This window comes from Salmo salar, chromosome 03, assembly GCF_965601325.2.
Source record: "Salmo salar chromosome 03, fSalSal1, whole genome shotgun sequence".
Lineage (NCBI taxonomy): Eukaryota > Metazoa > Chordata > Actinopteri > Salmoniformes > Salmonidae > Salmo > Salmo salar.
In genome coordinates, this window is record NC_138293.1 from 72,705,778 (window position 1) to 72,722,247 (window position 16,470).

Here is a 16,470-nt window from a genome sequence, read left to right on the forward strand (position 1 = left end):
CTGTTCTGTTGGAGAGTTTTGTCCTGTTCTCTCTCTCTCGGTTAGAATGGATCTTTCAAAGCGACATTCATTGATGTCGTTATAGAATGGATGTTTCGTCGGTCTTCGCGTTCAATGATATAATTTACTTAGCTGCAGACTAATAATTAATATCAAAGACTTGTTCTTATTCTGTCGACTATCGATAGTCTAAAAGTTAACCACGTGGTGTAGTTAACTTTCAGTAGAGGAATTGGATGGTCAAACCTATTGGCCAACTCGCAATGAAGTGGAGGCCTGGTCTGAAGAAAGTAAATCAGGGTGGGGTTTTATACGTGAACATAGAACAGGCTTGTCACATGACGCCTGGTCCTGTCTGTGTCCCTGGGGGCGTGCCGATGACTGATTTAAGCTTTGAACAGAAATACATTCTATCACATTAACATCAGTACATAGCATCTCAACGTATTACAAATAGCTTTATCCTTATTAATACATTTTATACAACCATTTAGATGCAAGTCCTATAGCTGAGGCTATTATATAAACAGTATTATGGTAATATGGCTATATTGTCTCTTCTGAGTATCACAAAATTGTACCAAGCGGACCAGTTCGTAGCTGGATTCTTCACCAATCTTTTATACCTTCTCCAGAACATAAATGTCGTTCGGTTCCCCAATTCTGTGAGTTGGAAGAATTTCCTGTGTCTCTCTATGAAACCCCTCTGTGTCTCAACTGGGCCATATGGCAGGAGATTCTCCTCTAGAATTTTACCACCCCTTCACACAGGGCCTGGGTGGGGGGAGGTAGGTTGGGGGATGGTGCAAGGGGGAGAGGGTCAACTGTCCTCCCTGTACTCAAAGAGGGCAACGTCATGACACTAGCCTCAACCATAACCCTGACCCAAGCTTCATGTTTACATGCCAGCTCAACCCTAACCCTAGCCTCAACCATAACCCTGACCCGAGCTTCATATCCATGTTCCAGTTCAACCCTAACCCTAGCCTCAACAATAACCCTGACCCGAGCTTCATGTCCACGTTCCAGCTCAACCCTAACCCTAGCCTCAACCATAACCCTGACCCGAGCTTCATGTCCACGTTCCAGCTCAACCCTGACCCTCAACCATAACTCTGATCCGAACTTCATATCCACGTTCCAGCTCAACCCTAACCCTAGCCTCAACCATAACCCTGACCCGAGCTTCATGTCCACATTCCAGCTCAACCCTAACCATAGCCTCAACCATAACCCTGACCCGAGCTTCATGTTTACATTCCAGCTCAACCCTAACCCTAGCCTCAACCATAACCCTGACCCGAGCTTCATGTTTACATGCCAGCTCAACCGTAACCCTAGCCTCAACCATAACCCTGACCCGAGCTTCATGTTTACATGCCAGCTCAACCCTAACCCTAGCCTCAACCATAACCCTGACCCGAGCTTCATGTTTACATGCCAGCTCAACCCTAACCCTAGCCTCAACCATAACCCTGACCCGAGCTTCATGTTTACATGTCAGCTCAACCCTAACCCTAGCCTCAACCATAACCCTGACCTGAACTTCATGTTTACATGCCAGCTCAACCCTAACCCTAGCCTCAACCATAACCCTGACCCGAACTTCATGTTTACATTCCAGCTCAACCCTAACCCTAGCCTCAACCATAACCCTGACCCGAGCTTCATGTTTACATGCCAGCTCAACCCTAACCCTAGCCTCAACCATAACCCTGACCCGAACTTCATGTTTACATGCCAGCTCAACCCTAACCCTAGCCTCAATCATAACTCTGACCCGAGCTTCATGTTTACATGCCAGCTCAACCCTAACCCTAGCCTCAACCATAACCCTGACCCGAGCTTCATGTTTACATGCCAGTTCAACCCTAAACCTAGGGCTTGATTCAATCCGTAGTGCTGAATATCTGTGCTACAGCGTGATAGAAATTTAAAGATAATGTTCCTGCGTTAGTGGAGACCGCATTCATAGTAAACGGAGATACTGTAAACTTCAGCGATACGGATTGTATCGAGCCCCTAATCTTTTCCATAACCCTTTTTCCCTTGCATTAATCTTATGGTGCAATTTGGATATTCCGTCCCCTTCCGCCTGAATTCTGTGTCTGCACATTTGTTTGTGCTGTGAATGTTGATAGATGATTAACTCTCATTAACAAGAAACATCCCATCCAAACAGTAATTCTTGATACAGAGACACAGACTCCGATTGGCTGATGCTCCAGGCACAGCCAACTGCTGTTTTCCATTTATCTCTCTGAAAGGGAGCGCTGCAGACAGGTGATTATTCAGGGCACGGGGTATGGTGTGCCATGGCATTGAGAGGCAATAGATCCAGGGACTACAGGGCAATGTTCCACTACATCATAAGGAAGGGCCTGCAGCTGTACTGCAGCTGAGTCCAGTGCTGCAGAGGAAATGTCTGGTGGCGTATCCATTGTACTGCCCAGCAGATTTCATGAGACAGGTAAGGTTGGCACTGCTGGCATCTCCCTCTACCAGCCAGGGCCGAGAGTCCTGGCGGTCTGGACATAACCTGTCATGTCATTAAGCATCTGTGCACTCAGGGGCCTAAGCCAAGTCCAGGTCTGTTGAACTGATGGATGATGCAATCACTGTAAACAACAGCACAAAACCCCACCAGCCACTGTTCCCTTTTAACCAATAAATATATCCTGTGCTGGTGAATGTACGATCCTTTAACAATCAAAGCAACAATGATAACAACACACCTATAAAGGGACTACTTGCATCGTAATCATTCTAATGGCGATTACTTGTGGTGTTGTTGTTGATATTTAGACTCAAGCCAAGGCATTAGTTTCACATACCCGTGAGATGCTGTACATGGCATATGCTGGGGATAGTCCAGACAGACTGATCAATGCTGAGTAAAGTGCCAAATCTCATTACCCCATACCAGAATTCAGTACACTATTCATCCAACCCACCATTACACTTCCAGCAGAAGCTTACCTCTCTGCATAGCAGCCTCATGTACAAATGGGTGTTAGCTCTAGTTGGACTATCTACGTGTGCATCCAGAATATGTCCCTGGGTAACAAGCCCACATGGAATTCTCATGCTAGAAATCCAACTGTTCTCCCTCCATAACTAATTTATATAGGGACAGCAGAGAATAGCAGAGAACCAGTAGGAGAGCTAGAGAGAGTTAACAACTCTTAAACCTATATGAATGTCCAAACCCCCTATTACTAGTCTGTTCAACCTCTCTTTCGTATCGTCTGAGATTCGAAAAGATTGGAAAGCGGCCGCGGTCATCCCCCTCTTCAAAGGGGGAGACACTCTAGACCCAAACTGTTTCAGACCTATATTCATCCTGCCCTGCCTTTCTAAAGTCTTTGAAAGCCAAGTGAACAAACAGATCACCGACCATTTTGAATCCCACCGTACCTTCTCCGCTATGCAATCCGGTTTCCGAGCTGGTCACGGGTACACCTCAGCCACGCTCAAGGTCCTAAACGATATCATAACCGCCATCGATAAAAGACAGTACTGTGCAGCCGTCTTCATCGACCTGGCCAAGGCTTCGACTCTGTCAATCCCCGTATTCTTATTGACAGACTCAACAGCCTTGGTTTCACTAATGACTGCCTCGCCTGGTTCACTAACTACTTCTCAGATAGAGTTCAGTGTGTCAAATCGGAGGGCCTGTTGTCCGGACCTCTGGCAGTCTATATGGGGGTGCCACAGGGTTCAATTCTTGGGCCGACTATTTTCTCTGTATATATCAATGATGTCGCTCTTGCTGTGGGTGATTCTTTGATCCACCTCTATGCAGATGACACCATTCTGTATACATCTGGCCCTTCTTTGGACACTGTGTTAACAAACCTCCAGATGAGCTTCAATGCCATACAACTCTCCTTCCGTGGCCTCCAACTGCTCTTAAATGCTAGTTAATTGAAATGCATGCTCTTCAACCGATCGCTGCCCGTACCCGCCCGCCCGACTAGCATCACTACTCTGGATGGTTCTGACATAGAATATGTGGACAACTATAAATACCTAGGTGTCTGGCTAGACTGTAAACTCTCCTTCCAGACTCATATTATGCATCTCCAATCCAAAATTAAATCTAGAATCGGCTTCTTATTTCACAACAAAGCCTCTTTCACTCATGCTGCCAAACATACCCTCGTAAAACTGACTATCCTACCGATCCTCGACTTCGGCGATGTCATTTACAAAATAGCCTCCAACACTCTACTCAGAAAATTGGATGCAGTCTATCACAGTGCCATCAATTTTGTCACCAAAGCCCCATATACTACCCACCACTGCGACCTGTATGCTCTCGTTGGCTGGTCCTCGCTACATATTCGTCGCCAAACCCACTGGCTCCAGGTCATTTATAAGTCTTTGCTAGGTAAAGCTCTGCCTTATCTCAGCTCACTGGTCACCATAGCAACACCCACCCATAGCACGCACTCCAGCAGGTATAGTTCACGGGTCATCCCCAAAGCCAACACCTCTTTGGCCACCTTTCCTTCCAGTTCTCTGCTGCCAATGACTGGAACGAATTGCAAAAATCACTGAAGTTGGAGACTTATATCTCCCTCACAAACTTTAAGCATCAGCTATCAGAGCAGCTTACCGATCGGTGCAGCTGTACATAGCCATCTGTAAATAGCCCATCCAACCAACTACCTACCTCATCCCATAGTTTTTGTTTTTCTGCTCTTTTGCACACCAGTATTTCTACTTGCACATCCTCATCTGAACATCTATCACTCCAGTGTTAATTGCTAAATTGTAATTATTTCGCCACTATGGCATATTTATTGCCTTACCTCCTTACTTCATTTGCACACACTGTATACAGATTTTTCTATTGTGTTATTGACTGTACATTTGTTTACCCCATGTTTAACTCTGTGTTGTTGTTTTTGTCACACTGCTTTGCCTTATCTTGGCCAGGTCGCAGTTGTAAATGAGAACTTGTTCTCAACTGGTCTACCTGGTTAAATAAAGATGAAATAAATAACAAATAAAATAAATGAAGCTACTATATATTCATTGCTAGCATGCATTCCTGGGGAACAAAGATAATAATAGTGTATTGGTATGATCTAGATATATGCATCCAACCTTAATACAAATGTGTTACAATGTTGTTACTATAGTAAATGCAGTGACTAACAACATGACACCGTTAGAATTCCAACCAAGCACCATGTACAGTATTATGAAGGTGTCCTGTCTGTCATGCATGGATCTCATTGAGGACACTCTCTGTAGGGGACTGTCACTTGTTAGCACCTGCCTGTCACACTGACTGTGTATGAGTGCTGTGGTGTCCCTATGACTTCACACACATGCCGAGAATGAGAAGTGTGTCCTCAGCACCAGTCTGGGTGCCTCGTCTCAACACCAACGTGTCAGCACCCTCTAAAGGCCAGCAGGGAGAATGCAACACTGAAGCTTTCCTCTAATAACTGAACAAATTTGTTTACACATTATATAAAATGGAGTGGACACAGTATATAAAGTAGTCTAAAAACAAATAGCTCAAGTCAAAAGGTTGGCCTATCCCTTCAGACTCCTATAAGAGTGGCCCTAGCGCTCCACCTGGCCAGTGCTTGGCTCAGATGACATGCAGGAGGAAGTGCCAAGTCAGTGCTGTAATCCACAGGGTGAATAAAAATGGATTTAGCTGGAACTGAGGGCCTTTAAACTGACTACAGCTCAGAGACAGAATCGTACATATTAATCACCTCAGTCAACCTCAGTCATTACATATACTGTACATCCAGATATACAGTAAATAGACTGGAGTGGTAACTAACAATGTCTGTACCACAAATCAGTCTATGCACAACATATTCATATTCTGATTTCAGCACAGATATGGGTCTACATTATAACTCTAGACTGGAAGATAATATGGTAAGATAAGCTTTGGACGCAATGATTTTGGAGAGCCTTTTTCCTGGCGCCAACCTCTCTCTCTCCTGTCCTCCAACAGACGGTCGCAGCGAAGCCACACTCCAAATCCGGTGTGCAGATGGACACCAGTGCCAGATCTAATCCTGAGCTGCTTGGCACTGGGGGTAGAGAGAGAGAGAGAGAGAGGGAGAGAGAGTGAGAGAGAGGGGGAGAGGGAGTGGGGGGTGTTGGGAAGAAGGAAACAGTACTGGACATTTGGTTAGGCGGTGCAAATTGAATCTGTTCCCTCACCCTCATTCTGTTAGCAGCATAAGCAGCTGGGCCCTATAGCTCCCTGTACTGAGCCCAGGCAGCATCCAGACTGACGCTAGCAGATTGCTTGGCTTTTATTATTTTCCGACCCTTGATTACGTGGCCAAAACACTAAACGTCTGGTAAACTCTCTTTTCCATTCGCTTCAAAGTCTGCAATTGCCTCTACTCCAGCTCTCCTTCAGGGAGTGACCTCGTCCTGTCTGTTCTGCAGCCCAGGAGAGGAGTAAAGGAGGAGAGAGGATGGGGGTTATCACAGAGCCCTCCATCACTCCGAGCAACACGTTCTCCTGTTCAATCCCTCATCAGCCACTCATGAACGAGGGGCACCATGCCAGAGACATGCCACTTTACTCCTCGCACTCAGCACATTGACATTGCGGACAATTTTCTTTAACATCAGCACACTTCCTCCTCTCTCTATCTCTCTTTCCTGCTGTCTCTCTCTTTCTCACTGTCTCTGTCTCTCTCTCTCTCTCTCTCTCTCTCATTCCTTCTCCCTCCCTCTCTCGGTCCAGTGGCTGAGGGAGAAGGCCTGTCCTGTGCCAAGGCAGGCAGTGTTCTAATGCACGCCTCTCGGAGCACCTAATTTCCAACCTGACCCCGCCACTACCCATAAAGCACTGGGTCACCAGCCACCCACTCACCTCATCACACAAATTGTGGCAGCACAGGGCACCAGGGTCCTTTTCTGTCCAGCCCAGCACTTTTGTTTCCATTTATAGCGGGAGTCTTTTCAGCGATTCTTATCATTATTTCCCCTGATAGGTAGATGAAGGGTGGGTGGGTGGATTTCAATGACGCTGAATCCCGGTGCTAATGACAGCACCTTTAAAATGTTGGAATTGTTATTTAGTCCAAATCATATTAAGCCATTCAGCTGGAGTTTGGCTCGGCCACTCTTTCCTCTTGCCTTAATAGTTCAGATCTGAAGGGTGCACACTTTTCTGACATGGCTGAAACAGAGACAACAAAAAATACATAGTGTTTCATCCCGGTTTGCAGCCCTGTGTGTTAAAGAGTGGTGCAGGACATTCAGTCATGTCGTTTGTATGCCCTCTGTGGGTCAAATTCAATCAAGCATCCCTTAAAGCCATCTTTATCTCTCACTGGCTCTATACCTCCCTGTTGGAGGTCACACCGAGCCTCGCTGTCGATACACTTGGCAAAGGGCCTGCAGATTCTCTTGGCACATATATGTATTTCACTTACAGTACCAGTCAAAAGTTTGGACACACCTACTCATTCAAGGGTTTTGCTTTATTTTTACTATTTTCTACATTGTAGAATAATAGGGAAGACATCAAAACTATCAAATAACACATACGGAATCATGTAGTAACCAGAAAAGTGTTAAACAAATCAAAATATATTTCATATTTGAGATTCTTCAAAGTAGCCACCCTTTGTCTTGATGACAGATTTGCACACTCTTGGCATTCTCTCAACCAGCTGCACCTGGAATGCTTTTCCAACAGTCTTGAAGAAGTTCCCACATGTACTGTACTGAGCACTTGTTGGCTGCTTTTCCTTCACTCTGCGGTCCAACTCATTCCAAACCATCTCAATTGGGTTGAGGTCTGGTGATTGTGGAGGCCAGGTCATCTGATGCAGCTCTCCATCACTCTCCTTCTTGGTCAAATAGCCCTTACACAGCCTGGAGGTGTGTTGGGTCATTGTCCTGTTGAAAAACTAATGATAGTCCAACTAAGCCCAAACCAGATGGGATGGCGTATCGCTGAATAATGATGTGGTAGCCATGCTGGTCAAGTGTGCCTTAAATTCAAAATAAATCACAGACAGTGTCACCAGCAAAGCACCCCCACACCATCACACCTCCTCCTCCATGCTTCATGGTGGGAACCACACATGTAGAGATCATCCGTTCACCTACTCTGCGTCTCACAAAGACACGGCGGTTGGAACCAAAAATCTCCAATTTGGACTCCAGACCAAAAGACAGATTTCCAATGTCCATTGATCGTGTTTCTTGGCCCAAGCAAGTCTCTTCTTCTTATTGGTGTCATTTAGTAGTGGTTTCTTTGCAGCAATTTGACCATGAAGACCTGATTCACACACTCTCCTCTGAACAGTTGATGTTGAGATGTGTCTGTTACTTGAACTCTGTGATGCATTTATTTGGGCTGCAATGTCTTAGGCTGGTAACTCTAATGAACTTATCTTCTGCAGCAGATGTAACTCTGGGTCTTCCATTCCTGTGGCGGTCCTCATGAGAGACAGTTTCATCATAGCGCTTGATGGTTTTTGTGACTGCATTTGAAGAAACTTTCAATGTTCTTGACATTTTCCGGATTGACTGACTTTCATGTTTTAAAGTAATGATGGACTGTCATTTCTCTTTGCTTATTTGAGCTGTTCTTGTCATAATATGGACTTGGTCTTTTACCAAATGGGCTATCTTCTGTATACCACCCTACCTTATCACAACACAACTGATTGACCTAAACGTAATAAGAAGGAAAGAAATTCCACAAATAAACTTTTTAGAAGGCACACCTGTTAATTGAAATGCATTCCAGGTGACTACCTCATGAAGCTAGTTGAGAGAATGCCAATAGTGTGCAAAGCTGTCATCAAGGCAAAGGGTGGCTACTTTGAAGAATAATTGTTTAACACTTTTTTGGTTACTACAGGATTCCATATGTGTTATTTCATAGTTTTGATGTCTTCACTATTATTCTACAATGTAAAAAAATAGTAAAACTTTTGACTGCTACTGTATGTCAACGTCACACAATGACAAACATGTTTCTTCATAGAATCCTGAAGGTGGTCTTGTTGGTTTGGCTTGGTGTTTCATTGTGTATGCATGATTGGATCACAGCCTCAGTAGATTCAAACCCCAAAGCATGAAATTATGTCAGAGAGAAGAAGAGGGATTTCTTGCTACAGAGCAGCATGGACAGAGCAGTGAGATAAGAGTGGGTAAAGTGCTGAGTACTGGGACTTGGCAAATCTGCTGACATCACAGTGGCTGCAAATGCTGCTCTTCTGTGTAAGTTACAAAAACTATTCTCCCGATACCTCTTCTTTCCTGATTGTGTGCTAGTCATTCACCAAGAGCCATCAAACTCAACTCTGGACCTCGAAGCCAGTGCCATTGTGTTTTTTCATTGTTCCCCTCTAATCAGGGACTGATTTATACCTGGGACACCAGGTGGTACGGTAAGAGTTGAATACCCGTGACCTAGAGCAACATGATGAGGTGAGTTTAGAGAGGGATAGGATGCCCTCTCCTGGACAAGTAGTCTCAAAGCATAGTGCACAGAGCCAAACATACAACATGGGTGAGGTGATGTGTGAGAACACATAACAGCATTGATTACATAACAGCATAACATTGATTACATAACAGCATTGATAATACATAACCGCATTGATCAAATAGCTAGACCATTCACACCTTACATTTAGTTTCAATATCCTTGTTTTTCACCACTCTTCCCTATGTGGTAGGTGTAGAAAGTTGTGTGCTATACATCATTACATCCTGTGCTAATCTCAAAAGGACTTCCAGCCAGGTAGTGATGTGAAGCTACGTCCATAGTGTAGCAGCAGCAGCAGCAGTGTCTAGACCAGATGGCTGAGTGGTGATCTGATGGATGAAGTATCTACTGCTCCAGACACCCAGTCTGATGGTCCCGCCCTCCTCTCTAATATATTAATAGTGTTTCATCGTTGTCTCTGTTCACGCCATGTTCACATCAACTGGGTTTAAGGCAGATCAATACCTATATTCATCATCGCTCCAATGGATTGGATGTGGTCATTCAGTACTACAAAATGCAATAGCATACTGAAAGCACGATTACCAGAGAAATCTAACCACTTTCATTTAAACTCTACTAAAGTTAAAGATTTGTTGTTCATTAGATAATTTCTATTTCTTTATATCAAAGTTGATTATAACTCTTTATTAAAGAGGTACAATTTTAAGTATTTGTAGATGTTTATATGGCTTATTATTTTTTTATTTAAAGACTTAAAATTGTACCTCTTTAATAAAGAGTTTGTTAATGCCTTTGTTAATATTACAGTACATATAGGCATAATTAGTTACCTACTTGTTACCTACATGTTAATTAACAAGTTAACTGCTCAAAATGATCTAGAATCTCAAGGGTCCTAAATAAGAAGGGACAGGTTGGAAAGTCCTGAGGTATTGGAATCATTTCAGCAGATCTTCATATCTAATCCTACTGTGTTCCATTTCTCCAGCACGCAGCACCTCAGGCAGCGTTGCCCTTCTATCAGGCACTGGAGGCTGCTGCTCTTTGTTCTATATGCCATGGCTTGATGTATAGGGTCTTTTAGCCCCCGGTTTGGCTCAAATCCGAGGGCCCATTTGTACAGATGGGCTTTTACGTGGGCCATTTTAGCAAAGTACCCACCCCATAAAGCCAAAGTGCCTCATTGCTTCATAATTGTGTGATTATGGTCATTTCCTGTGGTCGAGGTGATAGATTATATTTTAGTCCAACAGAGGTTTTTATAATTTTTTATCTTCTCGCTTGACCTTAATCAACCATGGGATGTTTGAACAAAGCCCAAAGACAATATTTCAGATAAAAGGTGTGCGTGGTCAGATCACACAATTGGTGATGGGGGAGCCTATTGTATTAAAGGACGTATGGCCTAATTGGAAACAAGTGATAAAAAATGTAATGACGTTATATAGCTAAGTAATACTAACACGTAGTGGCTCTTGTAGATTAAGGTAATGTAACCTGTACGAGGCTATGGTGCCACCAAGTGGGGGAACCTTGATATTACAATCTGTAAAGCGGATGGACAAACCATTACATCACATTTAACGTCACAAAACAAGCCTCTGATCCTTTCTGATCCCCATTTTACAAACCAATTAAATCTAAAGATACTGCTAAATTAATACAATATAAATCCAATTTGATGATGTCATCCAAACTTCACCTAATAAGCGTTTCCCCTTCCTGTTCTTCTAAAACACTTATTCATGATATAGACAGGTAACTGCCAAAATAAAGGAAACACCAACATAAAGGGTCTTAACAGGGCATTGGTCCACCACGAGCCACCAGAACAACTTCAGTGCACCTTGACATAGATTCTATAAGTGTCTGAAACTCTATTGGAGGGATGTGACACCATTCTTCCACGAGAAATTCCATTATTTGGTGTTTTGTTGATGGTGGTGGAAAACACTGTCTCAGGCACCACTCCAGAATCTCCAATAAGTGTTCAACTGGGTTGAGATCTGGTGACTGAGGCACACACACACACACACACACACACACACACACACATACACTTTTTCTAGCCATGGTAGCCAAAATAATAGGCAACTGGGCATTTTTATACATGACCATAAGCATAATAGGATGTTTTAATTGCATAATTAACTGAGGAACCACACTTGTTTGGAAGCAGCTGCTTTCAATATTTGTTGTATCCTTCATTAACTCAAGTGCTTTCTTTATTTTGGCAGTTACTTGTAGATCCATTACCATAATAAATGGAAGCATATATGCGGCGTTCACGTGCTAGTCAAAACTAGGAAAACTCAGAAATGTTCGACTTGCTAACTGGTTGAATGTGGCACGTGTATAACTATACTGAACAAAAATATGAAGGCAACATGCAATCATTTTAATGATTTTACTGAGTAACAGTTCATATAAGGAAATCAGTCAATTGAAATAAATTAATTGGGCCATAATCTATGGATTTCACATGACTGGGCAGGGGCGCTGCCATGGGCATAGGCCCACCCACTCGGGAGCCAGGTCCACCCCCCCCCCCAGGGTAAAACAAATGGGCTTAGGAGTTGTGCCCCGCCCCCCTTTTACCTGGCACATCTCCCCCAGCTCTCGGTGTCATTGTGATGTCCCATCAAGGGATGTTCTGTCCTTAGGGAGTCTGCACACACTGCTACAGTAACTCATCTTCCTCTACACTGTAACACTCAGGCCAAAAATACACTACCTTTTGGTTGAAGTAGACAAGTTTATTAATGATAATAATGATGATGATGAGGATGATGATAATATTAATAATTAGTCATAATTATAATAACGTTAATGTCATAATAAATAGAACTCTTAATCTGAAGCACATAAGAGAAGCATACAGAAAGAGAAAAAAAGAAACACAAAGTTTAGAATACAGAGCCAGAGGAGAGGGGACTTTTAGAGACTTTTACCGTTCAATATATCCATTGAATTTTTTAACATTTTTGAACTTTATTTAACTGGAACATTTACAAAAAGGAGAAAGAGATATATTTAAAAAATCCTTATAAATAAATGTGTCATTATAGAACAAAATACAAGATTTTGGGAGTCAGAGGGGAGGGGGTATCGCGAGGGGGGATATTATGTACAGTAGGGTCAGGAATACAAAAGGGGCGGTAGACTCACACAGTAGAACGGGAGGGGGTGGTACAGTAGTAACTCTCTCTCAGAGGGATATCCTGCTCATGTCACAGCTCAAGCCATTGTGCTCAGGGCTCAGGAAGATAAGGACTGGTACTTGCAGTCTACACAGAGATCAGGAGGGTGGCCTACTGCCTGCCTGCCTGACACCACACCTGCTGTTTTTTCACACTCACATTTCACCTGAAACTGACTGGGAGTTAGTTAGCCACATACACTATGTAACTCTCACAATCAAATCTACATCTGTACACTAAACCTGTTTATGATCATTGCCTTCCTCAACAGGACCTGTTACTTAATGTGATGATGAATATACATGTTATTTCCATAAGGGTGTCTGTAATATAGCCGAGAGCTGAGAGAAAGTAGTTGGGGCCCTGCAGGGCCAGAGTAGTTGGGGCCCTGCAGGGCCACATTAGTTGTGTATGACTATCTGGAGCACTAGCTATCTGTTGGCAATCAGCAAGTTGTTAAGCAGTTCTGTAGCATATTTCTAGGCCAAAACGTGTGTCTGTGATTCTCTGTATTTGAGTGTGTTCATATGTGTGTTTGTTTAAAGATGCATTATGAAGGTTTCATATAATTTCAGCCAGTAGTTTTTCGGTCCCCGAAAACTGTGCACAATTGTGTACAACGCCATCCATTTTGTCTTGCAAAAAGAATGTGCATGATATGTTACGAATTCCAATTCATACAGCATGTTACGAATTTGTAAGTGCTTAAGATCCTGTCCAATCTCTTTAAGTGCAGGGGGAGGGGAAGATCAGTTCACACAATCACCATCACGCTTTCAGTCATATAACACATGATCACATGTTACAGTATATCAGGGGTATAGCTTGTAGGAGGGTGCCCCTTATCTACCCCCTCTACTCCCTGACACCACCACAGCCCATATAATAGATATGTATGTATATATATATATATATTTATATACAGAAAAAGAATACATACTTGTTGGACACCCTAGACATTAAAATACATTCAAGAACTGAACCAACATTCTTGTTTAAACACATGTTTACAGTGACTCTCCTGATATAAAGTAAGGTTGCTTCAACAAATTAAAACGTTTTTTTCTTCTTTAAAAGTTTTCAGTGCTGCAAATCACACAAATAAATATTCTCAGAATACATTGACAAAACAACATTGTAATTGACATGTTTCAGCCCTCATTCCTTTATTACCATTGGATGGGCACTAGTTCTATAATGTTTATCAAGCGACATAGTCCATATGCCTTAGGCTTGTGTTTTGGTTATGCACCTGCTGATGTATTACAATTAGATTATTCGATTATAATTCAATTGTTACATGGACATTGATGAGTATTTCTCTTCTCTGGAAACGTGCATCGTTAGTTAAATGCACCCTGGCTTGTTGGTCTGTCTGTTTGAGATACTTTGTCCACTGGTGCAGATAGAGACACAAAGGCTTGGGCTTTGACCCTGGTAGGTGAGGAAAGTCAGGGATTAACGCATCAAACTCTCTCTCTCTCTTTCTCTCGTGGTGAATCAGAGACCTCTGCTGGGGCTTGGAGAGGAAAGGGAGCTGGGAGAGGAACATATCTCATTTCTCTACTAGCCTACCCACAGACAAGTAGACCAGTGACAGTACTGCCCATGGAGAGTGGACCAGTGGTGCTGCCAGGAGGAAGTGGAGTCATGACGACAGTATCCACAGGGAAGTAGAGAACAGCAGTGACTACCAATAGGAAGCTGGCCAGTGACACTGCAACAGGAAGTGGAACAGTGGAACAGTGGCACCAGCGCAAGGAAGGAAGCGGACCAGTGAGACCACAAAAAGACCGCACACAGGAAGTGTAATCATAGAGACCTCCAGCTGGAAGTTAACCATTGACTCTGACCCACAGAAACTGGACCTGTAATACAGTGCTTCTGCCTGGATGCTGAACCCTCCTAGCCTGCCACTGTAACATTACTGTATGTGTATATATATCACCTCCTCTTGTCTGTCAGTGACAGGAGTGGTGTGCCAGAGAGAGAAGAGCAGGACTCTCCCTCTCCTCCTTGCATACCACAGAATTAGCATCGAGGGCCAACTGTTCGTCTTCCTTACCAAAAACATAAAAACATATTTGTACATATATACTGTTTTATACACACTTTTTACTTGTAAATCACAAGCTGTAAATCACAAAAGTATAGAAAAATAAAATGTGTTATAATAACAGGATGCTTTCTCTCTTTTTTTCTCTCGTTGTCTTTCTCTTCTACCCGGCAAAGGTGGTCCCTGGTGGAAACTGGCTCACTCCGTCTGTAGCGCTTGTGGCTGGTTTTGACACCGCCGCGGCACCACTCAACACGCACGCCTCCCGTCTTTCCTCACCCGCCTCAGTAGAGGGACTCCTCTTCTTCTCCTGTTGTTTTCTTAAAGCTAGTTCTCCTCTTCTCGTTGTTTTCATCTGTGATGTCCATCAATACTGAGCACAGCGTTGCCTTTGTTATTTACTGGAGGTGAATAGGAAGAAGAGCAGGGAGACATGGGTAAGTATGCAGAACGTCGCATCTCTGATTGACACATATAGACAGACAACCTACTTGTGCATTTCACTACTTTTAATCATAAAGTTTGTTGTGTTAAGTTTGCTGTGTTTCCTATTCCAAAAAACATATTCAATATGATGATTCCATACCAGAAACCAGAAAGTAAAAATTATTTGAATATAAACATTGAGAAAATGTATAGAATAAAAAAGTAAACTACTCTCACAAAAGTTCCCCTCCATCTTTGTTAAAGCACTGCACCCCAGGGAGGGGGAAAGGTACACAATGTCAGGTTAAGACGGGCTGATGGATTGATGTCAAACCACCCGATTGAGAAGCATGCTTAAAAAAAATCACCTGAAAGGGAAGCTTTTGAGGGAAAAAAAGAGAGCATTCTTTTTTCATGCCAGTCTTAAAGTCATACAGCACAAACGTGCGCTTTAAAGAGCGTAGGCCAAAGCAAATGCTACTTTTCTCTACAAAACAGAGGGCCATTATCACTCTACTGGAGTTTACAGTGAAAAAAGTCATACTGAGGCCTATCGCAGTAGTGGAGAGAGGGAGAAAGGGAGGAGAGAGGGAGAGGGGAGGAGAGAGGGAGAGGGGAGGAGAGAGAGGGAGAGAGGGAGGAGAGAGAGGGAGGAGGCAGATGGAGAGAGGGAGAGGGAGAAGAGAGAGGGAGAGAGGGAGGAGAGAGAGGGAGATAGGGAGGAGAGAGATGGAGAGAGGGAGAGAGGGAGGGAGAGGGAGAAGAGAGATGGAGAGAGGGAGAAGAGAGAGGGAGAGAGGGAGGAGAGAGGGAGAGGGAGAGAGGGAGAAGAGAGAGGGAGAGAGGGAGGAGAGAGGGAGATAGGGAGGAGAGAGATGGAGAGAGGGAGGAGAGAGATGGAGAGAGGGAGGAGAGAGGGAGAGGGAGAGAGGGAGGAGAGATGGAGAGAGGGAGAAGAGAGAGGGAGAGAGGGAGGAGAGAGGGAGAAGAGAGGGAGATAGGGAGGAGAGAGATGGAGAGAGGGAGGAGAGATGGAGAGAGGGAGAAGAGAGAGGGAGAGTGAGAGGAGAGAGAGGGAGAGAGGGAGGAGAGAGACATGTGTCCTGGGACCCTTGTCATGACAGTCTCTCCCTAATTCAGCAGCGTGCCGAGCTGTAGAGGAAAACGAGGCGAGGCATTCATTTTGACATGGCTTTGTAGTACTTTTTCACACCTCCTCCGGAGAAGTAACAATTGAACGCGTGGCATGCTAATCTCAGCCCAGAATGACTCTTTGTCTCTCCCTTCATTTCCCTGTCTCTCCCTCCATCTCC

At 43.8% G+C, this 16,470-nt stretch overlaps 1 protein-coding gene across 1 annotated transcript in view; it reads right to left on the minus strand.

The window, feature by feature from the left end:
* Window positions 1–12,210: 12,210 nt before the first annotated feature.
* LOC123741697 (RNA binding protein fox-1 homolog 3) overlaps window positions 12,211–16,470 on the minus strand; it is a 385,849-nt gene continuing 381,589 nt past the window's right edge. Inside the window, exon 17 of the mRNA XM_082971476.1 lies at window positions 12,211–15,132. Within this exon, the coding sequence (XP_082827602.1) occupies window positions 15,130–15,132 (3 nt within the window). The 3' untranslated portion in view covers window positions 12,211–15,129. The remainder of the gene's footprint in view (window positions 15,133–16,470) is intronic.